Source organism: Balaenoptera acutorostrata, chromosome 12 (genome assembly GCF_949987535.1).
Source record: "Balaenoptera acutorostrata chromosome 12, mBalAcu1.1, whole genome shotgun sequence".
NCBI classification, from domain to species: domain Eukaryota; kingdom Metazoa; phylum Chordata; class Mammalia; order Artiodactyla; family Balaenopteridae; genus Balaenoptera; species Balaenoptera acutorostrata.
The window spans coordinates 28,710,310-28,729,917 of NC_080075.1; the positions used below are offsets into that span (position 1 = coordinate 28,710,310).

A 19,608-nucleotide genomic window follows, 5' to 3' on the forward strand; every position below is an offset into this window, starting at 1 on the left:
GTCTTAGACGGTGATACTAAACCAGGTCTCTGTGCCCCGGGTGTTACCATAGAAACTTCTGTTTGATCCCCCTGGGTAGGGGAAACAGTAGGCAGTGAATATTGTTGGTGGCATGGTGGGGGGGGCAGTCGGAACAACTGCTGGTGCAGCCTGCTTGGCCACTAGGGGAGCTGGATAGGCTGGACGGGAGTTTAAGTTTTGAAATAACATGTCCCCACTCTCATTTTTTTCTCTTCCCTTGTAGAACAGGTTTCCCCTTGGGTTTTCTTTCAGACTGCTGCACCATAAGGTGGCAGCCCTCTGACTCCTTTTCCTCCTGATGCAATAGCATAAATGCTCCTACATATGGAATCTCATCCTTTTCCCCTGCTCTTTTGCAGAACATTTCTAACTGCGAGATTGTATAATAATTGAATGAGCCATTCAGGGGCCATAGTTCTTCTGATCCTAACATATATTGGGTCCACACCCTATTACAATAGTACATCATGTCTTTCTTAGTCATAGGCTCATGGCTATGTTTTGCCCATTTATCTAATATATTCCCCAAAGGGCTCTCCTTTAGGATAGATGGAGTATTTTCCACTTTTAAAAGTTTGATGACACCAAGACACAGAAGACGCCGACAAATTCCAACACAAAAGGCACAAATTCTAGCATCGACGCACACAAAACCAAGACAAAACCAACGAACTAGTTCCCAGATCGGGTAGACTTACCCTACAAAACCAATGAACTAGTTCCCAGGGAACCAGTTCCCAGAATCGGGCAGAGTCCAACAACAATTCCGCCCTCCAGCAGGGTACCCCAACCAGATTGGCTTGTCCCGTAAAGGAAAAGCCCAGATTGAGGGGGGGGATATGTTCCTGGCGTGCACGCCGGAGTGACTTACCCTCTAAATCGAATCGAGTCCATTGACTCGTAGCACCAAATTGAAGTTTGTTGGTTCCTTGCTTCAACTGCCAAGTGCTGGGATAGCCAGTGCCGCTTCAGGGAATTTTGAAGGGAAGATCCTCAGGACAAATGGTCCTGGCAGCTGCTAGGGCCTTGCCTCAATATTCCCTGACCAGGGTTGGTTAGACAAGAGCAAGGCTCCTCGTTGGCTCACTAAATTTGTTGCCAAGTCCAAGCTCGCTCTGCTCGCCGCACGACAGGCCAAAGAATCAGAGACGAGGTGTTGAGGTAAGGAATACGACTTTATTCGGACAGCCGGCAGACCGAGAAGATGGCAGACTAGTGTCTCCGATAAACCATCTTATCTGGGTCTGGATGCCAGTTTCTTTTATAGAATCAGAGAGGGAGAGGCGGTGAGGAAGGAAAGTAAAAGGGCCATCAGTCTTGCAAAACATCTCCTGGAATGACCAGCCTCAGTGAGGGGATGTGTTAGTTTCTTTTTTCTTGCAGCCATTCACAGGTGGGCAGGGTTTTCTGAGGCAGGCCATTATGTATCATTATAATAACAAAAGCAATGAAAATCAAAGGTTAAAGTCAAAGAAACAGATCCAATGTGGAGTCCGATTTAGCTCTTCCCTGTCACACACTTAAAAAATGAGATGAAGTGGGATTCCCTCCTTTTTAAAAATGTTTTTAGAGCTACTAAAAAACTTGCATTTACACAATAGTTGATAAAAATATTCCTCTGGATTGTACAAGAAGGGAGACAGGGACCACTGATAGGACCGGGTGTTTGATATTAATCAGACTTGGCTTCTTTCTTTCCTGCTTCATCAGAGGCTGGCCTCTCCTCATTTTTATTTTCTCCGTTTTCTGCAGGTAAGTCTTCTTTAGTCTCTTGGTGAGCCACTTCAGCCTGTTTTCCCCTTGCTCCCTTTTCCCCTTTGTTTGCACTTTTTTGCCTGAAGATTTATCCTTTCCTTCCACCTTTTTGGCTTCGTTTCCACTTTTGCAGAAGCTTGGGCTCCTCCTTCTCTGCCCCCTCGGCAGAGCTGACCTTCCTCTTGGGCATCTTGGCAGCGGGGCGGGCGCGTGCTGGGTGCCTGCGGGCCACAGCATGCCACGAATCTTCGCGAAGCTGGGTTGCCTGGCCGTGATGCCAAAATCTTGGCTTTCTGTGCAACAATGCCGAAAAGAAATACGGAGACGGAGTTTTGGAGGAAGGAGAAAAAGTAGCTTTATTCTTTGCTAGGCAAAAGGGGGAACACAGCAGGCTAGAGTCTCAAGAACTGTGCCCCCCCACCCCCCCATAGGGAAAGGTTTTTATAGGTTGGGGCTCGTGGTCTGGGGTAGGTGATAAGGCTCAAAGTAATTAAGGTCTTGCATTTCTTTTCTTCTGCAAATTCATGGCCAAAGCTGGCGTCATCAGCAACCGGGTCTGGTGTCCCTGAAGTTATCAGCTGTGACCTTCTTTCTGAAATGAAGAGTGCTGCAAGGGTGTGTAGGAAAAGAAATGCCAGGTGCAAAGGGTAATTCATATGGGGTCAGAGAGTAATTAGCTTTGCTAAGGACAAGTCTAGCTACACGTGTTTATGAGTAGTAACAGCTAAAGAATAACCAAGATTGCTTAACACTTTCAGGCCTGGTTATGCTGTTTCCCCAACCTGTTCATTGTTTACTTATTTTCCTTGTTTATCCAAAAAGAAAAGTCTCATTTCTATTTTTTACTGCAACAAATACCCCACTGCTAGTTCATTCCCTTCACATCAATGAAGGAAGGGAAATGGGCCTTGCGTTCTTGTCTGGCTGAGGACAAACTTCAGTTTTGCTCCATTTGACAAGCACCAGCTGTCCAGCCCAGGGGCCCATCTATCTCCTACTTCAGCCGCTGCCACTCCTGCCACCCATGTTTCCTTTTTTTTTAATTAAAAAATGCCAAAGTCCATTATGTAAATTTGCATAATAAGGGCATGAGAATGCCTGAATCCCCATATGATGGATAATACTGAATAGCAGCAAATTTTAATTTTTTCCTCAAGCTACCTGACGAAAGATGGTTTACTAGTATTGTTTTAATTAACAGCTTAGCACTCAAAAGCGTAGCCACCCTCTGGGGGAGCCCTTTGCCCAACACAAAGGAATCCTCGGGATCCTCTCTGTGCTGTCTACCCTCTGCCTGCAGAGGTCGCTGGCCACCGCTCGCCTCTCTCCTGTGGTCCTAATCGGCTTCCCGTGTACAGTGCGCACGCGCATATTTCGTTCCAGGTGTCCAGCTTTGTGCCTGATCGAAGTCTTCTCGGCTGCGCTCAGCGCGCAGTATTTAACCCGGACTGGTCTTCGGGAAAGAATAGGGTGTTCCCCCGACCCAGAGCGCCTCTGGGCCTCAGCGGCTAGAGGACCTGGGACGGGCCTACAGGGGTCGGGCGGCACGGCGGGCAGCCCATGCGGGCGGGGCGGGCCCCCGCTAGGGCTTGGGCGTCGGTCGCCGGTGGGGCCCGGAGCCGGGCGTGGAGCCCCTGACAGGACAGGTATGGAGGCGGCGACCCTGGAAACTGCCTCCTCCCCCACCGTGTTCGCGAGGCTCCTGGCTGTGCTCTGGGGGCTCGGCGCTCGCCTGGGGCGCGGCCGGGAGCCGGGTGTGCGGGGCGGGGCGGGGGTCGGCAGGGGTGGGCCGCGGCGGGGGTGGGCGCCCCCTGGGTCTGGGCTGGTCCGACCCACCTGAGCTCTTCAGCCTGCGGTGTGGTGTTCTCCCGGGGTCGAGTGATTGCCTCTCCGAATTCCTCCAGAACTGCAAGTGTTCCACTCCTTTCCTGGGAGCGTCCAAGGCACCCCTGAACCCATTCCAAGCTACAGGTTTCCTGTGGGGCACACGGTTGAGAAGTTGTGTCAAACAGAAAAACAAACAAACAAAAAACAAAGCGGACTCAAGGTGGGGGTCTGGATATGCGTTTGGTGTGTCAGTCTCCCATTCCTGGCTTCCGCCTTAACCGGCAGGCTCACCCTTGAGCAGTCATCTTGCGCATCCCCACAACTAAATCACACAGATGACGAACTCCGCTATTTTTAAGAGGCGGTGATTTAGAAACTTACCCTCACTTATTACAGTGTGGAGAGCAGCAAGCCCATCTTGACCACTTACTAATCCAGTATGCTTAAGGTACTGAGAGTCAAGGAGCTATGAGGTGGAGATTGAAGATCTTTAGCTAATGTACGGGCGAAGCCCAAGGTCCGGGCATGTTAGCGATAGTAGTTAAGGATAACTCTTTTTTCAAAGACATTTTGTGCTCAAATATGTTCAGAAACTTCATGGTTAAAGTTTTCTCTACTACAGAATATTTTGGAACTTTCAGTATGCTAATGATATTTTTATCACGAATTTCCCAGTGGAAGTATAGTATGGAGAGTTTCCCAAATTTGAACGGAAAATACTGTTTTTCTTGGGTGTTACCTCTGTTTAACATATGAAACAGTTTGGGAAATGGAGTTCCAGAATTAGAAACTCAGGGTTTGGAAGGATCAGTGTAGGTCAGTGCTTTTTGAACTTTAATGCTGCATACACAAAATCTGTTAAAGTACAGATTTTGGCTAGTTCTGTATTTTTAATAAGTTCCCGGGTGATGCGGATGCTGCCAGTCCGTGGACCACACACACTTTGAGTAGCAGGGGTTTTCACTGGATTGAAAGAGACCGTGTTCTGTTCCCTGCTCTCCAGAGCAAGCTGTGCTGCCTTGAAAGATCACTTCCCCTGTCCAGACCTATAAAATAGGAGACTGGACTAGAAGATCTCTCAGGTTTCCTTCAGACCTAAAATGTTGTGACTGTAGTCCAGTTACCCTTGTGGTAGTTGAATTACGTCTAAAATATCCTTGCCCTATGGCCAGTTTGGGCTTGAACATTTCTAGTAGTGGGGAATTTACTGCATGTAAGGCATCCCATTTCATCGTGGGATAGCTCAATAAGGAAGTTTTTCATATTGCTAAAATACATCTCTATAACTTCCATCCTGTTGGTCCTAGGTTATCTCTTAGAATCAAACAGGAAAAAAAGAATAATCCCTCTTTAAAAGATGACTCTTGGGAATTCCCTGGCGGTCCAGTGGTTAGAACTTGGTGCTTTCACTGCCAGGCCCTGGGTTCAATCCCTGGTCAGGGAACTAAGATCCCACAAGCTGCGTGGCATGGCGGAAAAAAAAAAAAAAAAGACTCTTAAAGTGTGAGATGACAGTGGTTCTACCAAGTTTTCCCCAAACTGAATTATCCTTTATTCTTCCATGACATTGTTTCAAATCCCTGTCTCTTAAATTTAGTCCTTCTGTGTGGAGTGTAGTGGGGCTGTAGCTGGACTTTGAAGGATGGGTGGGGCTTGCAAAACTAGGGAAAGCATCCTAAGCAGCTGACAGTGCTCCAGAGATGACACTGCATATGTCAGATCCAGAATTGTTTGATTCAAGTAAGAAATGGTATGTCAGTGAAAGATTTTGGGCAAAGCAATGTTTTAGAGTGTGTAGTTGTCTTACTGTGGTGTATAATGTGGTTGGAAGTGGGGAAGGAGAGAGGCAGGGAGCCAGATATGCTTCACATATCAGTAAAGAGGACTTAGGTTGATGATAATAGTAATGCCTTCTATTTATGTATAACATTTTACAGATTACAGAACCTTTCACAGACAACCTTTCCTGTGAGGTAGGCAGAGCAGCTGTTACCCAGTTTTATAGATGAGGCACCAAAGAGAGTAAATGATTTGCTTTAATTCTCAAAGCTGTTACATGGCAGACCAAAGTGATGACAGTGGTAATGGAGGAGAAAGGAAGAATGCAGGAGGCAATACTGAGGAAGAATTGATAAGTTGGGCCTGAATGAACATAAGGGTACAAAGGAAAAGAAGTTGTTAGGGAGGAGTCAAAATAGTTTGGAAAATCATAATACATGATCAACAACTACCATAGGTTGTACTTGCTCAGATCTATCATTGTTAGTGGCTGTTTGGAGTTATACGTCGGGAGGGATTGTGGTAGAGGATTCCTAGGTTGTTTAGCCTGTCTGTTGGTACTGGGTGGTGTGTGGGCCTTGGGTTAGCTGTCCCATACCAAGGGAATTGAGAAGTGGATCCTCAGTGTCCCTTGAGAAGGAAATGCTGAGCAATTGACTGATTCAAATCTATCTTAGGGTCCTTGCCATCCTGGAGTCTCTGAATTTTGTTTTATATAATTTTTCTTTTGAAGTTCCAGCTAATATTAGTTGTACTTGGCTGATGGACAAATTGGCTATCCAGTCTGACCTCCCCAAGCTCCCACATATCCACTGAGGGTTTCACTGAAGCAGAGACTGGACCCTTGTCACTCCGGAAGCCACGCTAAAGCTATTTTCCCAGAAGATCTGCACTTCCCCTAGAGCCTAGAGCGCTCTCTCCCTCTCTCCCTCTCTCGCTCTCTCTCTCTCTCTCTCTCCCCCCTCCCCCTCCCTCTCCCCCCTCCCTCTCCCCCCTCCCTCTCCCCGCTCCCTCTCTCCCTCTCCCTCCCCTCCCCCTCCCCTCCCCCTCCCCCTCCTCCTCGTTCTTTTACCCTGGAAGCATATGAGGTTGAGATTTATTGTCACTACCAAATTCCATAGGACCTGGAGCTGTCCCTGCACTTTTAGTTTCTTAGGCCCCTATCTGGTGAGGAAAGAGCTACATCTCTTGGGGTGTATGTGTGCCTGACTGTTGTACTTCCCCCATGGTGTCTCTGGGAAACCTGTCAGAACCAACTTATATCCCTAGAGCCTGGTGTTGGTATAGGCTTCTATTCAACATTGAGTGTCTTCTGTGTTCAGTGCTTAGGATACTGAGATGAATAAAAATTCTGTGCCCTGGAGGAATTCACAATGGGTTAAGGGAGACGATATTGTAAGTAAAATGCGATCTTGTAATAGAGATATTTCCAAAGTGTTGTGTGAGGGCAGAGGAGGGAATGACTAGCTCCACAGGGAGACATCAGGGGAATATTCAGGAAAGAGGTGATAAGTAAGTTGAGCCTTGAAGATGAAGAGAGAGACTTGGTGACGTTTGCAACATTTGCAGAGGCATAAGGTAGGTAGATCCAAGTGGCTGGAATCTAAGAGAACTTTGAGATCAAAGGAGAGGTGGTTGATGAGATTAGATTCATAATGAGGCCAGGTTTTTAATGGCCTGTAGTTTTGTTCTAAGATTCAATTTTGTGGGAGGAAAGCTACTGGAGGTTTTTAGGCAGGGCGGTGATGTGGTTATATTTTGGAAAGCTAGTTGTGGAAATAGACTGAAAGGGGAGAATCTGGATCCAGGACATCAGGAGACTTTTGTAGTAACCTGGGTTTGGCTTCAGGCTGAATTAAGGATTATTGGGGATGGGAAGGAGGGGATAAATCGGAGATTGTAGAGACAGAGTTCACCTGACGTAATGACTAATTAATTGGTTGTTGAAAACAAGAGAGGGAGTTGTTGAGGATGACTCAGTTTTCTATTTTGGATTGATGGTGGTACCAGTAGTAAAGGGGGAGTATAGATGAGGAACATTTGCTGGGGGAAGCTTCTGTGTGTTTTGGGTCATGTTGAATTTGGGCGTCTGTGGCGCTTAGCAGATAGGTGGAAATGTGGGTCTGGAGTTCAGAAGAGAGTCTGTGTCTAGGGGTGGTAGATGTAAGTGGTAGTTGATGCTGTTGGAATGGATGAGCCTAGCCATGCTTATAGAAGGCTGAAGATAACAGAGGAGATGACAAGGATTTGTGGGCAAGGTGAGAGAGAATGGTGTCCAGGGAGCTACAGAGGAAGAAGTTGCAGGAAGAGAATCAGCAGCCTCTGTTGCTACAGCGAGGTCAAGTAGGATGCGCTTGGAAAATGTACTTTGAGATTGGGCAGTTAGGAGATTGTGGTCACCAGGGCTCTTTTATTTTTTTAGTGTGAGCAGCTGGTTGGGAGCCAGGTGGATTGAAGAGTGGATGGGAAATGAGGATAGGGAGGATGTACTCCCTTTGAGTAGTTTGGGAAGGAAGGAAGGAAGGAAGGAAGGAAGGAAGGAAGGAAGGAAGGAAGGAAGCTAGATGGTGGCAGCTTGTGGAGGAGTAGCAGAGACTAGAGACAGATTTTCCTAGAAGTCTTGAGCATGGGTTATCTGATGATGTGTAAGAGCCAGTAGAGAGGTTGCATTTGAAGGCACAAAGGAAATGATGATTGCAGAGGAGGGTGGAGGGTTGTCTCTGAAAAGGAGACATCATTTCTTTTGAAGAGGAATGACAGAAGAAAGGAAAAGAATGTAGGAAGAAAGAGGCAATGATGGATACACCTAAATTTGCAAAGGAATTATTATCTAATAGGTTCAGTTTCCTTTCTCAGCAAGGTTATCTGCTGAGGAATGGGGGTCCTGGTGTGGGCTCGGATAGGAACAGGGACTTGAGAGTGGTAAGGGAAACTTGAAACTGTCCAGAGAGGAAAGGGAAAGAGAGCAGAGTTGAGATATGCTCCAAGAACATTGAGTACCCTCCGAACTTGAATCCTGCAATGTAGGCCTCTCTTTCCTCTTCTTCATAATAATTATGGCTGACTTTTATTGAGTGCTTCATACCAGGCACTCTTCTAAGTGCTTTTCAGGCATTCTCACGTGATTCTGACAACAACCCTGTTAGAAAGGTATTGTTAGTATCTGTGTTTTACAGAAGGAGAAATTGAGGCATGGAGTATTACTTACACTTAGTAGAACTTATGTCTGATGAATCTCTTACCTCTGCAGAAATGGCATTCCTTCCTTGAGGCATCAGAGAAAGGCAGAAATTTAATTCCAACTCCCAGTTTCTGGTCCTTGAGGGGCTGGAGTTTAGGGCTGCTAAGGTGGGCCAGTCTGTGGGTATGATAGTGGCCTGGGTGAGCAGGGTGGTGGGGTCAGTGTTGCTGCTGTGTTTTTACAACTACATACGGAATTCTGAAATCCTTGTGTGATTTCCCAGCAACCTGACTAGAAAGACAAGTGACTGATAGTGATTTGTTAGGTACTGCAGGCTAAGACCGTGTCAATTGAGATGGTGAATAAGAAAAGAGATCTTGTCTCAGTCAGCCAGAAAAAGAATTTTTACTGCCAGTTATGGGACTAGGCAGACCTATGACCTTATGTAATAGCATAGATTATTAACACTCACCTTTGATGTTTTCCCCATTGGTGTGATAGATAGAATTTGTAGGTAAGGTGCACACCTGACTTGAGTGAAAGGGGAGAATGATAAGATGGCATGGGTGGAAGAGAAACGGGCTTACCTTTTCCTGCTGCAGCCACTGGAGCATCATTTCTGTGTCCTTCCTCTTGATGTTGCCATGGATACGCCTTTGCGTGGTGACTTGAGATTGATTTCCATTATGATCAGATGATGACGTGGATTTAAAAAGAGAAAGGAAAGAATGCTCTGCTTCTGGGGAGTGGCCGGTGAGCTGCCCAAAAGGCAGAGCCCAGCACAGCCGAGGTGGCTGTGGCTTTGTTGGCTGCTTTGGCTTTTGCTGAAGTTGTGAAATGGTGCATCTCTCTCTTTAGAGCGCAGGCTCAGGGTTCCCTGTCTGCAGGGTCCTAGTGCCAGGGACTTGCTGGTTGATCATGGGGAGAAAGCAGCAGGAACTTAGAGTAGGCTATTAAGTAGGACTGCTGCTAGCTCTGGGAGGGTTGCAATTCTTTTTCTTTTCAAAGGACATTTATTTATTTATTTATTTATTGGCTGCTTTGGATCTTTGTTGCTGCCCGTGGGCTTTCTCTAGTTGCAGAGAGTGGGGGCTACTGTTCGTTGTGCGGGCTTCTCATTGCGGTGGCTTCTCGTTGCGGAGCACAGGCTCTAGGCGTGCAGGCTTCAGTAGTTGTGGCAACGGGCTTAGTTGCTCCGCGGCATGTGGGATCTTCCCAGACCAGGGATCGAACCCGTGTCCCCAGCGTTGGCAGGCGGATTCTTAACCACTGCGCCACCAGGGAAGTCCTGGCTTGCAATTCTTGAGTACCAGGCTGCACTCAAGTGCTTGTTGCCTTCCTGCAGAAGCGCCTTCATTGAGGATAAGTGAGGCATATTGTGTAGCTTTCCTTCCTGGCTCTTGGAGGTCTGGGCCCTTTAGAGGTGGGCCTGGTAGTCACTGGGTATTCCTAGGGGAGGGGGATATCCTGGGAGGGGGTAGGCCTGTATTCAGTTTGGGAGTGGGCTACAGAAATTTCTGGGGATAATGAAGAGCTGGAGAGGTAAAAAAAAAAAAAAAAAAGTCTATTTAGGGTCTAGGTCTTATCTGTGTGAGATCTGCAAGGCAGATACTGGAGTAGGACCTAGGAACAGAAGGCTCTGTTTATCTTCTTTCTGGGTTCCTGTGCATATCTGGAATCCGGCCTTCGAAGCTTCCAGTACCTGAGCTTCTATTCCCCTCTCCTTTCCTGACTCCTGAGGGACTTATATCCACGCATATCCCTCCCCTACTAGTGCTTTTAGAGATGTACAACTTCACCCTGGTTATAAGAAAATCTGTATCTTGCTGATTATCTTTATATTTCATTTTATCTCTTTGCAACCAAATCGAAATACCCCGTGCCTAATGCAGTTCAGTTCAAGTGTGTGGACCCTGCTGTCAGACTGCCTGGATTTCAAGCCTCTACAAGTGGGATCAGAGAAAGCAAACAGTTGGGTTAGCCCAGGATCAAGGTTTGGTAAGGTGAGACAAGAGGAGGTCAGGGGCGTAAAGGATGCTGTGGTACCAGTAAAAGCAAGGTAGAAATGGTGCAGTCTGGGTGCCAAAGAGGCTTTTCCTCCTTACTAGTTCCTCCTTAATTCCTAATAATCCACTTCTTTTCCTCTCATTTCTGAAATGTTCTCCGAGACCACTGGTAATCTATTTATCAGACACAGATTTCTTTCCCTCCTCTCTTTCCATTTTCCTAGACTTTTCAGCAGTATTTAATATCATTGGGGAGGAAAATGGATTAGAAATCCAGGGAGTATCTGTCTTCAGGCTGAGGTAGCATGTAACTCAGAGTTGTCCTGTGTGACATGGGGTGGGGCCCAATGGTGCTGTTGAAGGATCACCTACCTGTACAGCTAGTCAAATGTGCCCCCCTTCCTACTCACATGTGCCCCGCTGGCTATGAGACTTAGGTGAGTTGTTTGACTTCTGAGACTCAATTCTGTCACCTGTAGAATGGAAATAGTGGAATCCGTGTTGTCTGCAGCACAGATTCGTTTTGGAAGGAGATCGTGAAATACACGTGTTAGTGGTCACAGTTAAATTTGCCTCTGAGAAGGCCCTATGACTTATTTTCTCTCTCTTAACATGTTCAGTTTCCCATCCCAATTCTGTTGTTACCAATCATCATTCTCCCATTATACCTGCTTGAAAACTCCCAAGTTTATTCATTCCTTTACTTATCCATGCATTCATTCATCCATCCATTTATTCATGCGAGGTTTGAGTTCCTACCGTGTGCACTTGTCATTGATGTACCCTCTCAGTAATGATGAAGACAATATCTACGATTTGTTGAACACACATTCTGTGCTCAGCGCTGTACTAAATGCTTTACTTCAGTCTTATTTAATCCTCACAACATCCCTGTGAGGTAGGTATTATTTCCCTCTTTTTACAGTTGAGGTAACCAGGGCTCTGAAAATATCTTACCCAGAGTCATACACATGAGGAAATAGGAGAACCAAAGCTGTACCCAGGTCTGTCCATCTCCAGAGCCCATACAGGCCTGCTGCTTCTTTCCCCATGTCTGATCTATCATAGGGCCTTCTCGGGGCTTTTTTGTACTGTCTCTGAATTGGTCCATTTCCTCTTCCCTCTCTTTTTCTCTCATGAGCCTGGCTCAGACCCCCTCACCCCTTGCTCATTACTGCCATAGCCTCCTTGCTGTTTTCCCTGTCTTTATCAAGTTGCTCTTGCCTCCACTCCATTCTGCTCTCTGCCACCTGTTTGATCTTCCTAAAATAGTTTTCATTATGCCAGTCTCCTGCTCAGGAAGAGACTGGCTTCCTGTTGTTATTGGATCCAACTCATCTATCTCTATGTGATGTTAAATTCCCTGACTATCCATATTTACCTTCTAATACATCTCAATATCAGTGTTAATTCATTCAATAAATATTTGACTTCATGAGCTAAGAGTGATGGGATCATAAAGAGGAAAAGTTGAGGAGTCTGCTTTAAAAGGCTTATAGTTTGATAGGAGAACTCATCCAGAATTCACTAATTCAGCCAAGCTAGTCATCTTTAACTTTCCCTAGTCAAGCAAAATTATTTCTGTCTCTACTCATACTGTACTCACAAATTACAATGTTTGTAGGCTTTTCCTCTCCACATATCCAAACAAAAACCTCATGATTCAAGGGATAATCAAGTATCCCTTTTCTTTTTAGCTTACCTTTTTCCTCTCTGTAATTCCTTATAATATTTATCATCTAGACATTTTATTTTAATACCTATACAGCTTCTGTATTTTTTTTACAGAGCACTTTTATGTGCTTTATCTTATTTGAGCGTTAATGTAGATATGGCAGGTGATAGTCCCATTTTATAGAAGAAACAGCATCTAAGAAGTTAGGTGACTATATACACTTGTGCGGCTAGTGAGCTGTGATGTTGTTGTTGGATGTGCGCTCTTTTGAATCTTTGAAGGTAGTGTGGTCCAGAGGAAGAGCACGGCTTTGGAAGCCTAGAAATATGTGTGGTATCAATGAGGAGAGTAAAAAGTGCAGAGGGTTCTGGTTCAGGCTTTGGTTCCAGTTACGGCTCCACTCCTTGTCTTCTGTGTGACTTCAGGGAAGTTGCTCAGTTCTCTAAGCCCTGTTTCCTTGTCAGCATTGTTCCTGGCTTGCCTCTTATGGGGTTACTTTGATGTCCAAATATGATGATAACTAAGTTATTAGCTAACTTTGTTGAGTACTTACTAAATACCAGGCAATGTCCTAAGTGTTTTACATGGATTATCTCAGCTAATCCTCACAACAGCTCTCAGACATGTTCTTTGTTCCCAATTGACAGATGAGGAAGTTGAGGCACAGAGATGTTAAGTAACTGGACCAAGTTTATGTAGCTACCAAGTGGTGAAGCCAGGGATTGAATGTAAGCAGCCTGAGTCTAGAACCGGTATTCTTAACCATGGTACTATACAATTGTTTTTTAAGGTGTTCTGTAGACTGTAAAGTGTTCTGAACATGCAGAAGTCCAGGCCACAAGGAGCTGCATGGCCCTGCCCACCTGTGTAATGGTGAATAGGGAAAAGAGGGGGCAACGTGGAGATTTTGCAGAGGAGGAGAGAAATGGTTTCCTAGGGGATCTGGCCAGGATTGGAGATGTGGAGAGGTGTTTGGGGGCCATATATCTGGCTGTTGGCTATCATTCTCCTCTTAGGCTATCTGGCCTGCCTTAGAAAGAGGGTGGAATGGAGGAAGACCCTGTTCAGCCAGTGAAGCCCAGTGCAGACAAGACAGGTATCCCTCGGGCCAGGGGATCTACATCCACACTGTACCCGGTAGAGCCATAGATCAGACCCCAGGACAACCTTGTTAGCTACTTAGGGGCAGGGACTGTTGGTTTCTAGCCCATTAGATGGATAAATGAATGAAGTGGTTACATAGCCCTCTTGAGACCTCTCACTAGAATGCATAATCTTATTAAATTAAACATTTTAAATTATAAAAGTAATATGGTTATTAAAGAAATTTTGTGAAATATAGAAAACAAACCATCTCATTGTTTCTCTTAAGGAGATGCCTAGGAGGCAAGGCCAAGAGAACAGGGGACAGGTGGCCGAGGTGGACTGGGCACTGCCCCCACTTGTAGGGGGCAAGTGGGACTCTGTTTCTGACCACCACCCTTACTAATCCGTTTGAACCTGATACTCTTAGGGTTCAGAGCCTGGCCCTTTATAACAACTAGAAGGGAGGAAGAATGACCATGGCAACCTTTGCCAGTGTTGAAGGAGCTGGGGTACTTGACTTGCTTTGCTCTGTGTGTGTGTGTGTGTGTGTGTGTGTGTGTGTGTGTGAAGTTGCCTCCATTGCTGCCCTTCCTTTGCTGTGTATTGGGCAGGGGGCCTGGCTGCTCTGGCCCAGGGTGAGATTGAAATTCAGACCCTAATCACGTGGGTTTGGACCTGACTCCAGAGTTTAGAAAGGGGAGGGAGGAGGAAGAGCACTAGAAAGGGGAACGAGAGACCCTTACTTTGGTTGTGTGAATGTGTCACTTGATGCTTGTGGGTCTGCTGAGGCCTCACATCCTGGGGGTGGGAAAGGTGGCAGTGACGGTGAAGGGGTGCAGATTAGGAGGATCAACAAGGCTGTGCTCCCAGCCGTAGGACAGTGTACTCTAGAGGTGAGTGTTGAGGGTCTTTGGCGTGGGCCTAGTCCCTTACACTCTGTCCCTCTTGACAGGCCCGGTTGAAGCAAGGGGGCACTAGGACCCAGAGGCTAGCTCGATTCCTGACAAGTCTAGAGCAGCACTAGCGCAGAGTGAGACTCATCAGCTGGCAAGCAGGATTCGGTGTCTCTGGGTTCAGGAATCCTCCAGCAGCAGAGGGGACTTGCTCCTCAGCCCCCATCTCTGTCCCCACCTGTACCCCAGTAGGCCACCCAGGGAGGTCCATGGACTGGGGAGGGCCACGCCTGCTGGCTTCTGTGTTTGTCCATGAGGGCCTGGAGCCCTGACCCTCCTGCCTAGGTTTCTGCCTTTTCTCTCTGTCTTTGGCCAGCTGGGGGAGGGGGTAGAGGCCGGGTGAGCAGCATGGCCCAGAGCAAGAGGCACGTGTACAGCCGGGTAAGTGGCCCTGGTCTGGGATGGCCACGGGAGGGCTTCTGGAGAAGGCCTTGGGTGGCTGTGGACATTGCTGTGGGGGGTGGGGAGACAGGCGGGAGCTAGGCTGGGGCCACTCGCGGCCCTGACCGTGTGGGACTGCATAGGCTTCCCTTCCCAGAGTTGGGCCCTCTCTGGGTACTGGTGAGGCCTGACCTTTGACTCCAAGTGGACCTCAGGCCAGAGGCTCCTGAGGGGGCCAGACTATCTTGGGGATTACAAATGGGGTTGGTGGGTTGGAATGGCCTTTCAGTGAAGTCTTTCTTTAGAGCTGCTTTGTTGTTTGTCACTCGCTTTCTTGCTCTTCTGACTGAGATTGAATCTGTAGCCACTGCTGTGTCCACCTGATTCTGAGAGGCTTATTAGGGTTAGGAGGTTGGAGAGCGTCTCTGAGTTTGGGGCCAGCCCTGATGTTCCTGTCAGTTCCTTTTATTGTCAGGTCCGTGAGAGCCACTCGCCTGTCCCAGGTATGATTTAGCCTCTCGGAGCCCCTGGGAACGGTATCCTCACCTTCTTGGATGAGCTCTTTGGGGAAGAGAGTTAGGGAGTCACTGGCCCTGGCAGAGCTCTCTTAGGAAGCCAAGTGGGGGCATCAGAAGGGGGCCCTGTGTAGTTTTCAAGGCCATGCTGTCACTTCTTCATGCTTCCTTCTCTGTTTGTTGCAAGGCCCCTGGTTCACAGAGCTGCTATTGCTAAAAATGGCTTAGGTGTGATTTTCTTCTAAGCCATGGGCCTATTTGGAACCTAATTTCATGTTGTCCTGTCATCACGGGTATGTCAGAAGCCGAGAGCTTCCCAAGGACAATGTTTAGTCTATTCCATTGCCTTGTCCATTATCACCATGGATAGGGTGATAAGCCATCCAGTTGAACCCCTGGGCAGAGTCTGGGGGACAGATGCGGGACAGATCTGAGGTACCCGATTTACCTGGCCTTTATTTTTCTTTTTATAGCGACATAGCGTGAGTGAAGGATCTCCAGAACTTGTGGGTAGAGAGTTGATAGAACAGGGCTCAGGCCAGGAAGAAGGGAGTAAATCATTGGATGGGCTTGGTGAGGCATCTAGGAGTGTGCTGGTGGGGGTGGGGGAAGTCAGGTGAGGAAGGAGTGGTAGTGACTTAGGGCTGGAAGGAGGCACAGCTGTGTACCCTCAGGGAGGACAGGCAGCAGTAGGGAGGGAACAGGATTCTGGGGGGTCACTCACTGACTCACCTGTCTGCCCAGCTCAGGCTTTTGAGTCAGGCACTGGGTTGTGGGGAGCCTGGTCTAAACTGAGTTATTTGTTTGAGCTTCATTCCCCTCCTAGGGGGCAGTGCTCCTTGAGAAAGCAGCCGTGTGGGGTGACATTCACAGATCTAGCAATGAATTCTGATTTATTAAATTTAAATATAATCTCTTACAAATTATGGCAGATTCCAGAGGCGTTTGGAGAAGTTTTAGAACACAGCACTGACATTTTTCAAAAGGGAATTTGGTGGTGGGGGGGACACTTTACCTTGAGAATGGGGTTCAGGGAAGTGACTTTTGATCCTTTTTCAGGCCGGGATCCTGATTGGGGCCTTTCTTATATATTAAGATGACACCGTTGACCTGAGGCTTTTAACTATGTTTGCATGTGTCTTTCAGACTCCCAGCGGCAACAGAATGAGTGCGGAGGCCAGTGCCCGGCCTCTGCGAGTGGGCTCCCGCGTGGAGGTGATTGGAAAAGGCTACCGTGGCACTGTGGCCTATGTTGGAGCCACGTTATTTGCCACTGGCAAATGGGTAGGTGTGATCCTGGATGAAGCAAAAGGCAAGAATGATGGAACCGTCCAAGGCAGGAAGTACTTCACTTGTGACGAAGGGCATGGCATCTTTGTGCGCCAATCCCAGGTACTCACCTCCTGCTTCTCTCTCTGTCTGTGTGTGTGTGTGTGTGTGTGTGTGTGTGTGTGTGTGTGTGTACGTGCTCTGTTGCATGTGCGGCTGGTGTGTTGGTGCTCCCTTTTCCTGGGCATGAGCATAAGTCTCTGGTTGGTAGAGTGGGAGGTAATGGGGGAGGGAAGATTAAGAGCTATCCTTAAGGAAGCTGCCCTGTACCCCAGGTTTGCTTAAGGCCTGGAGAAGGGCCCATATTACATCCAGCCTTGATCTAGCTATATTGAGTCTATTCTGTGGCCTCAGATCCAGGTATTTGAAGATGGAGCAGATACTACTTCCCCAGAGACACCTGATTCTTCTGCCTCAAAGGTCCTCAGAAGAGGTAACAACCACCCACTTAAGTTGCCTCCTCACATCCAGGAGTCCCCAGGACTTCTCCCCAGAACAGGGGGCCACAGTGGATCCTGAGAGTTTCCATCACCACCATATTCCCTTGTTATATCTTGCCTAACCTGCCATGATGTTCTCTGCCTCTACCCCTCTACACAAACACACGCTTTGTTTCTGTTTGCATTCTACAGAGGGAACTGACTCAAATGCAAAGACCAGCAAACTGGTAAGTGGTTACGGGTGGGGGTGGGAGTAGTAGAGGGAAGAGGGAAAGGAGAAAGAGAGGAGGGAGACTCAATACCAGGCAGGTAGAAGCAATAGATGAGTAAACTGAGTTAGCCTTCCAGTCTCCATCCTCCCTGAGAAGGAAGCTTTCTGGGTATGAGTTGCTGCTTTAGGTGTAAGGGTGGTAGCAGGGAAAAAGCTATTAAGGCCCAGAAGTTCTGGATCAATTGGAACAGAGGCTGGGGGTGAAAGGGAGAACAGGTCTGACCCCAGTAGTGTTGTTGCCAACTTCCTACCTGTTGGTATCCAAGGCTGCCAACATCTGATGGGTGTAGGGTAGGGGTAAGGTAAGAACTGGAGAAAGAAGGTGCTTTCTTTTTCACAAGTGAATGGAGAGGAGCTGGCCCCTCTGCCACTTGTTTTAGGCTGTATGCAGAGGGCCTGCTGGAGCCTCCCTCCGCTGCTCTGCGCAGGGTGTGTGAGGTGGGGCTCCAGACTCTCCAGCTCCTCTGGGTCAGGGTGTGGACCTCCTGGAAGCTGATCCTTAAGGGAGCCCTCATCTCACTTACCCTGGATTTGACAGTGACCTGGCTCCCCCCATACCTGGGTATGCCTGAGTTGGTCTTAATACCTACACCCAAGATATCTGGCCAGCTAGCACAGTGTGATGTTTAACTCTGTTCTCTAACTCTGCCCTTTCCTACTCCTCATGCAGCGGGGCCTGAAGCCTAAGAAGGTGGTGTGTTTACTATTTGTGCCTGGGTGGGTGAGGGCCATGAGCCCCCTCCCCAGCTGTCCTGCATGTCCTTGGGCTGCATGCATGTGTGTGTGACCTTGGGGCTGGGATGGCCAGAGGAAATGGCAGCCTTGGCTTTCAGAGTTTCTTTGAGGGGTGCAATGACATCAGGCTCAGGTAGTACTCATTAGGGATGATCCTCACCCCTTCCCATACCCCTGCCCATCGCCTCAGGACATCTAGTCAGAGACTCCAAGCATTTGACTGTAAACAGTAGCAGCATGGAATAGAGCATTTACTGGGTTACAGTGGATTCTCACTTAGCCTCATCTTGGGGGCAGTGGGAGGAGAGACTGGGGGTCTGGAGGTGAGGGAAGTACCAAGTGAGGTGGTTAGGTAAGGAGGTGGGAGGTCAGGGAACAGAGCACAGGAAGAACAGTCCTGAGTTGAAAAGCCTGTGTTGTTCCTGGCTCTGGGTGGGTGCTGCCATGAATGCCCACCCTCACTGTGCTCTGTCAGTCTTTCACTGCCTCTTCCTTCCTCTGGAGGTGTGCCTGAGGCCCACCTCCCACACCTCCCACACCCCTGAAACTCTTTTAGTCTTAAATTGCTGCCATGATCACTTCCTCACACCAGCCCATGCCTTGGGGCTATGCCCAAGCTGTCTCCAACCTGCATGTGCCTGTCAGACCTGTATGTGCTGTGCTGTATGTATTATTCTGTGATTTCCTTGTCACCAGCCTGTTGCAGGCCCTTCTGACCTTGCATGGAGAGCTACTAGATTGGGGCAGTGGAGGGGAAGAGTAAAACATCTTTTTTTTGACTTCTGGTTGGTGGTGGGTCCTCACTTTGGAGTTTTGCCTTGGAAGAGACAACATGATGGTACTTGCTTTGGGGTCCTGGCTTGGGAGGGAATGGGGATATAAAAAGGAAAATAATTCTCAGAAGGATGCTGGACCCATTCCAGACACTTGGCTTCTTCCCTTGATTATTGGCTCCGGGTTGGGGTTCCCATCTCACATCAGACCCCTGAATAGAGAAGAGGATGGACCTGCAGTCTGATATCTATGGAGGAGTTCTGGCCGCAGTCTGACTTGACCCTGAGAGGGACCTGAGCTGTGCCCAAATCTTGGGGTTTTGGTGGTTGCCTAGGGAAATGTGGCAAAGCCTAGCCTAGGGAAATGTGGCAAAGCCTAGCCTAGGCTGCCTGTGCTGGGGTATAGCACCTTCTTGGCTCATGATGCAGAGTGTCAGTCAAGTAGTCAAGTCCTCCCCTAGGTCTTCCTCTCCAGTGCTTCTCTCACAGCACATCACTTAGCCCAGGGAACAGGGAGCTAGCACCAGAACAAAAGAAGGAACTTTGAAGAGGAGGGTGGAAGAGAGAACCCAGATGTCTCTGCCAGGTGCCCAGTCCTTTCTGGAAGCCCTTTAGAGACAGGTTTTAACCTGACTACAACAAGGGTAGAGTTGGGAGAGGAGCCAAACACTGTCATTAGAGCTGCTGCAGCCCAGATGGAATGTTCCCCAGGTTTCTTAGTGTGCCCTGCAGAGCTGATGCAGCAGGAGTGCTGTGGGTACATGTGCCTGATGAGCCACCATAAGGGTATTGTCCATGTGTATGAGACAGAAGTAGAGTTGATGGGGTTGTGGACAGAGGGGAGTATGAGTATGAGAGAGGCCTGATGAAGCAGTGAGGCC

At 48.0% G+C, this 19,608-nt stretch overlaps 1 protein-coding gene and 1 long non-coding RNA gene across 11 annotated transcripts in view; one reads left to right on the plus strand and one right to left on the minus strand.

Annotated features, from left to right (window-relative positions):
* Positions 1 to 901: 901 nt before the first annotated feature.
* Positions 902 to 9,380, minus strand: LOC114238721 (uncharacterized). 2 transcript variants are annotated; one of them, XR_009009889.1, is made up of 3 exons: positions 9,151 to 9,380; positions 3,613 to 3,752; positions 902 to 2,383 (listed from the first exon to the last, which is right to left on the minus strand). It is a non-coding gene; the product is annotated as an uncharacterized LOC114238721 (long non-coding RNA). The 2 variants fall into 2 exon arrangements; XR_009009890.1 differs by lacking the exon at positions 9,151 to 9,380 and adding an exon at positions 3,895 to 3,921.
* The window catches only part of DCTN1 (dynactin subunit 1), a 30,250-nt gene continuing 13,858 nt past the window's right edge, over positions 3,217 to 19,608 (plus strand). For 3 of the 9 annotated variants that reach the window (XM_007189018.3, XM_007189021.3, XM_007189023.3), the window contains exons 1-5: positions 14,388 to 14,664; positions 16,326 to 16,571; positions 16,863 to 16,941; positions 17,141 to 17,175; positions 17,890 to 17,910. In XM_007189018.3, coding sequence (XP_007189080.1) covers positions 14,632 to 14,664; positions 16,326 to 16,571; positions 16,863 to 16,941; positions 17,141 to 17,175; positions 17,890 to 17,910 — 414 coding nt within the window. In that variant the 5' untranslated portion in view covers positions 14,388 to 14,631. Of the gene's footprint in view, positions 3,423 to 14,387; positions 14,665 to 16,325; positions 16,572 to 16,862; positions 16,942 to 17,140; positions 17,176 to 17,889; positions 17,911 to 19,608 lie in introns of those variants that run through there. The other 6 variants (XM_007189020.3, XM_007189022.3, XM_007189025.3 and 3 more) reach the window with 4 other exon arrangements.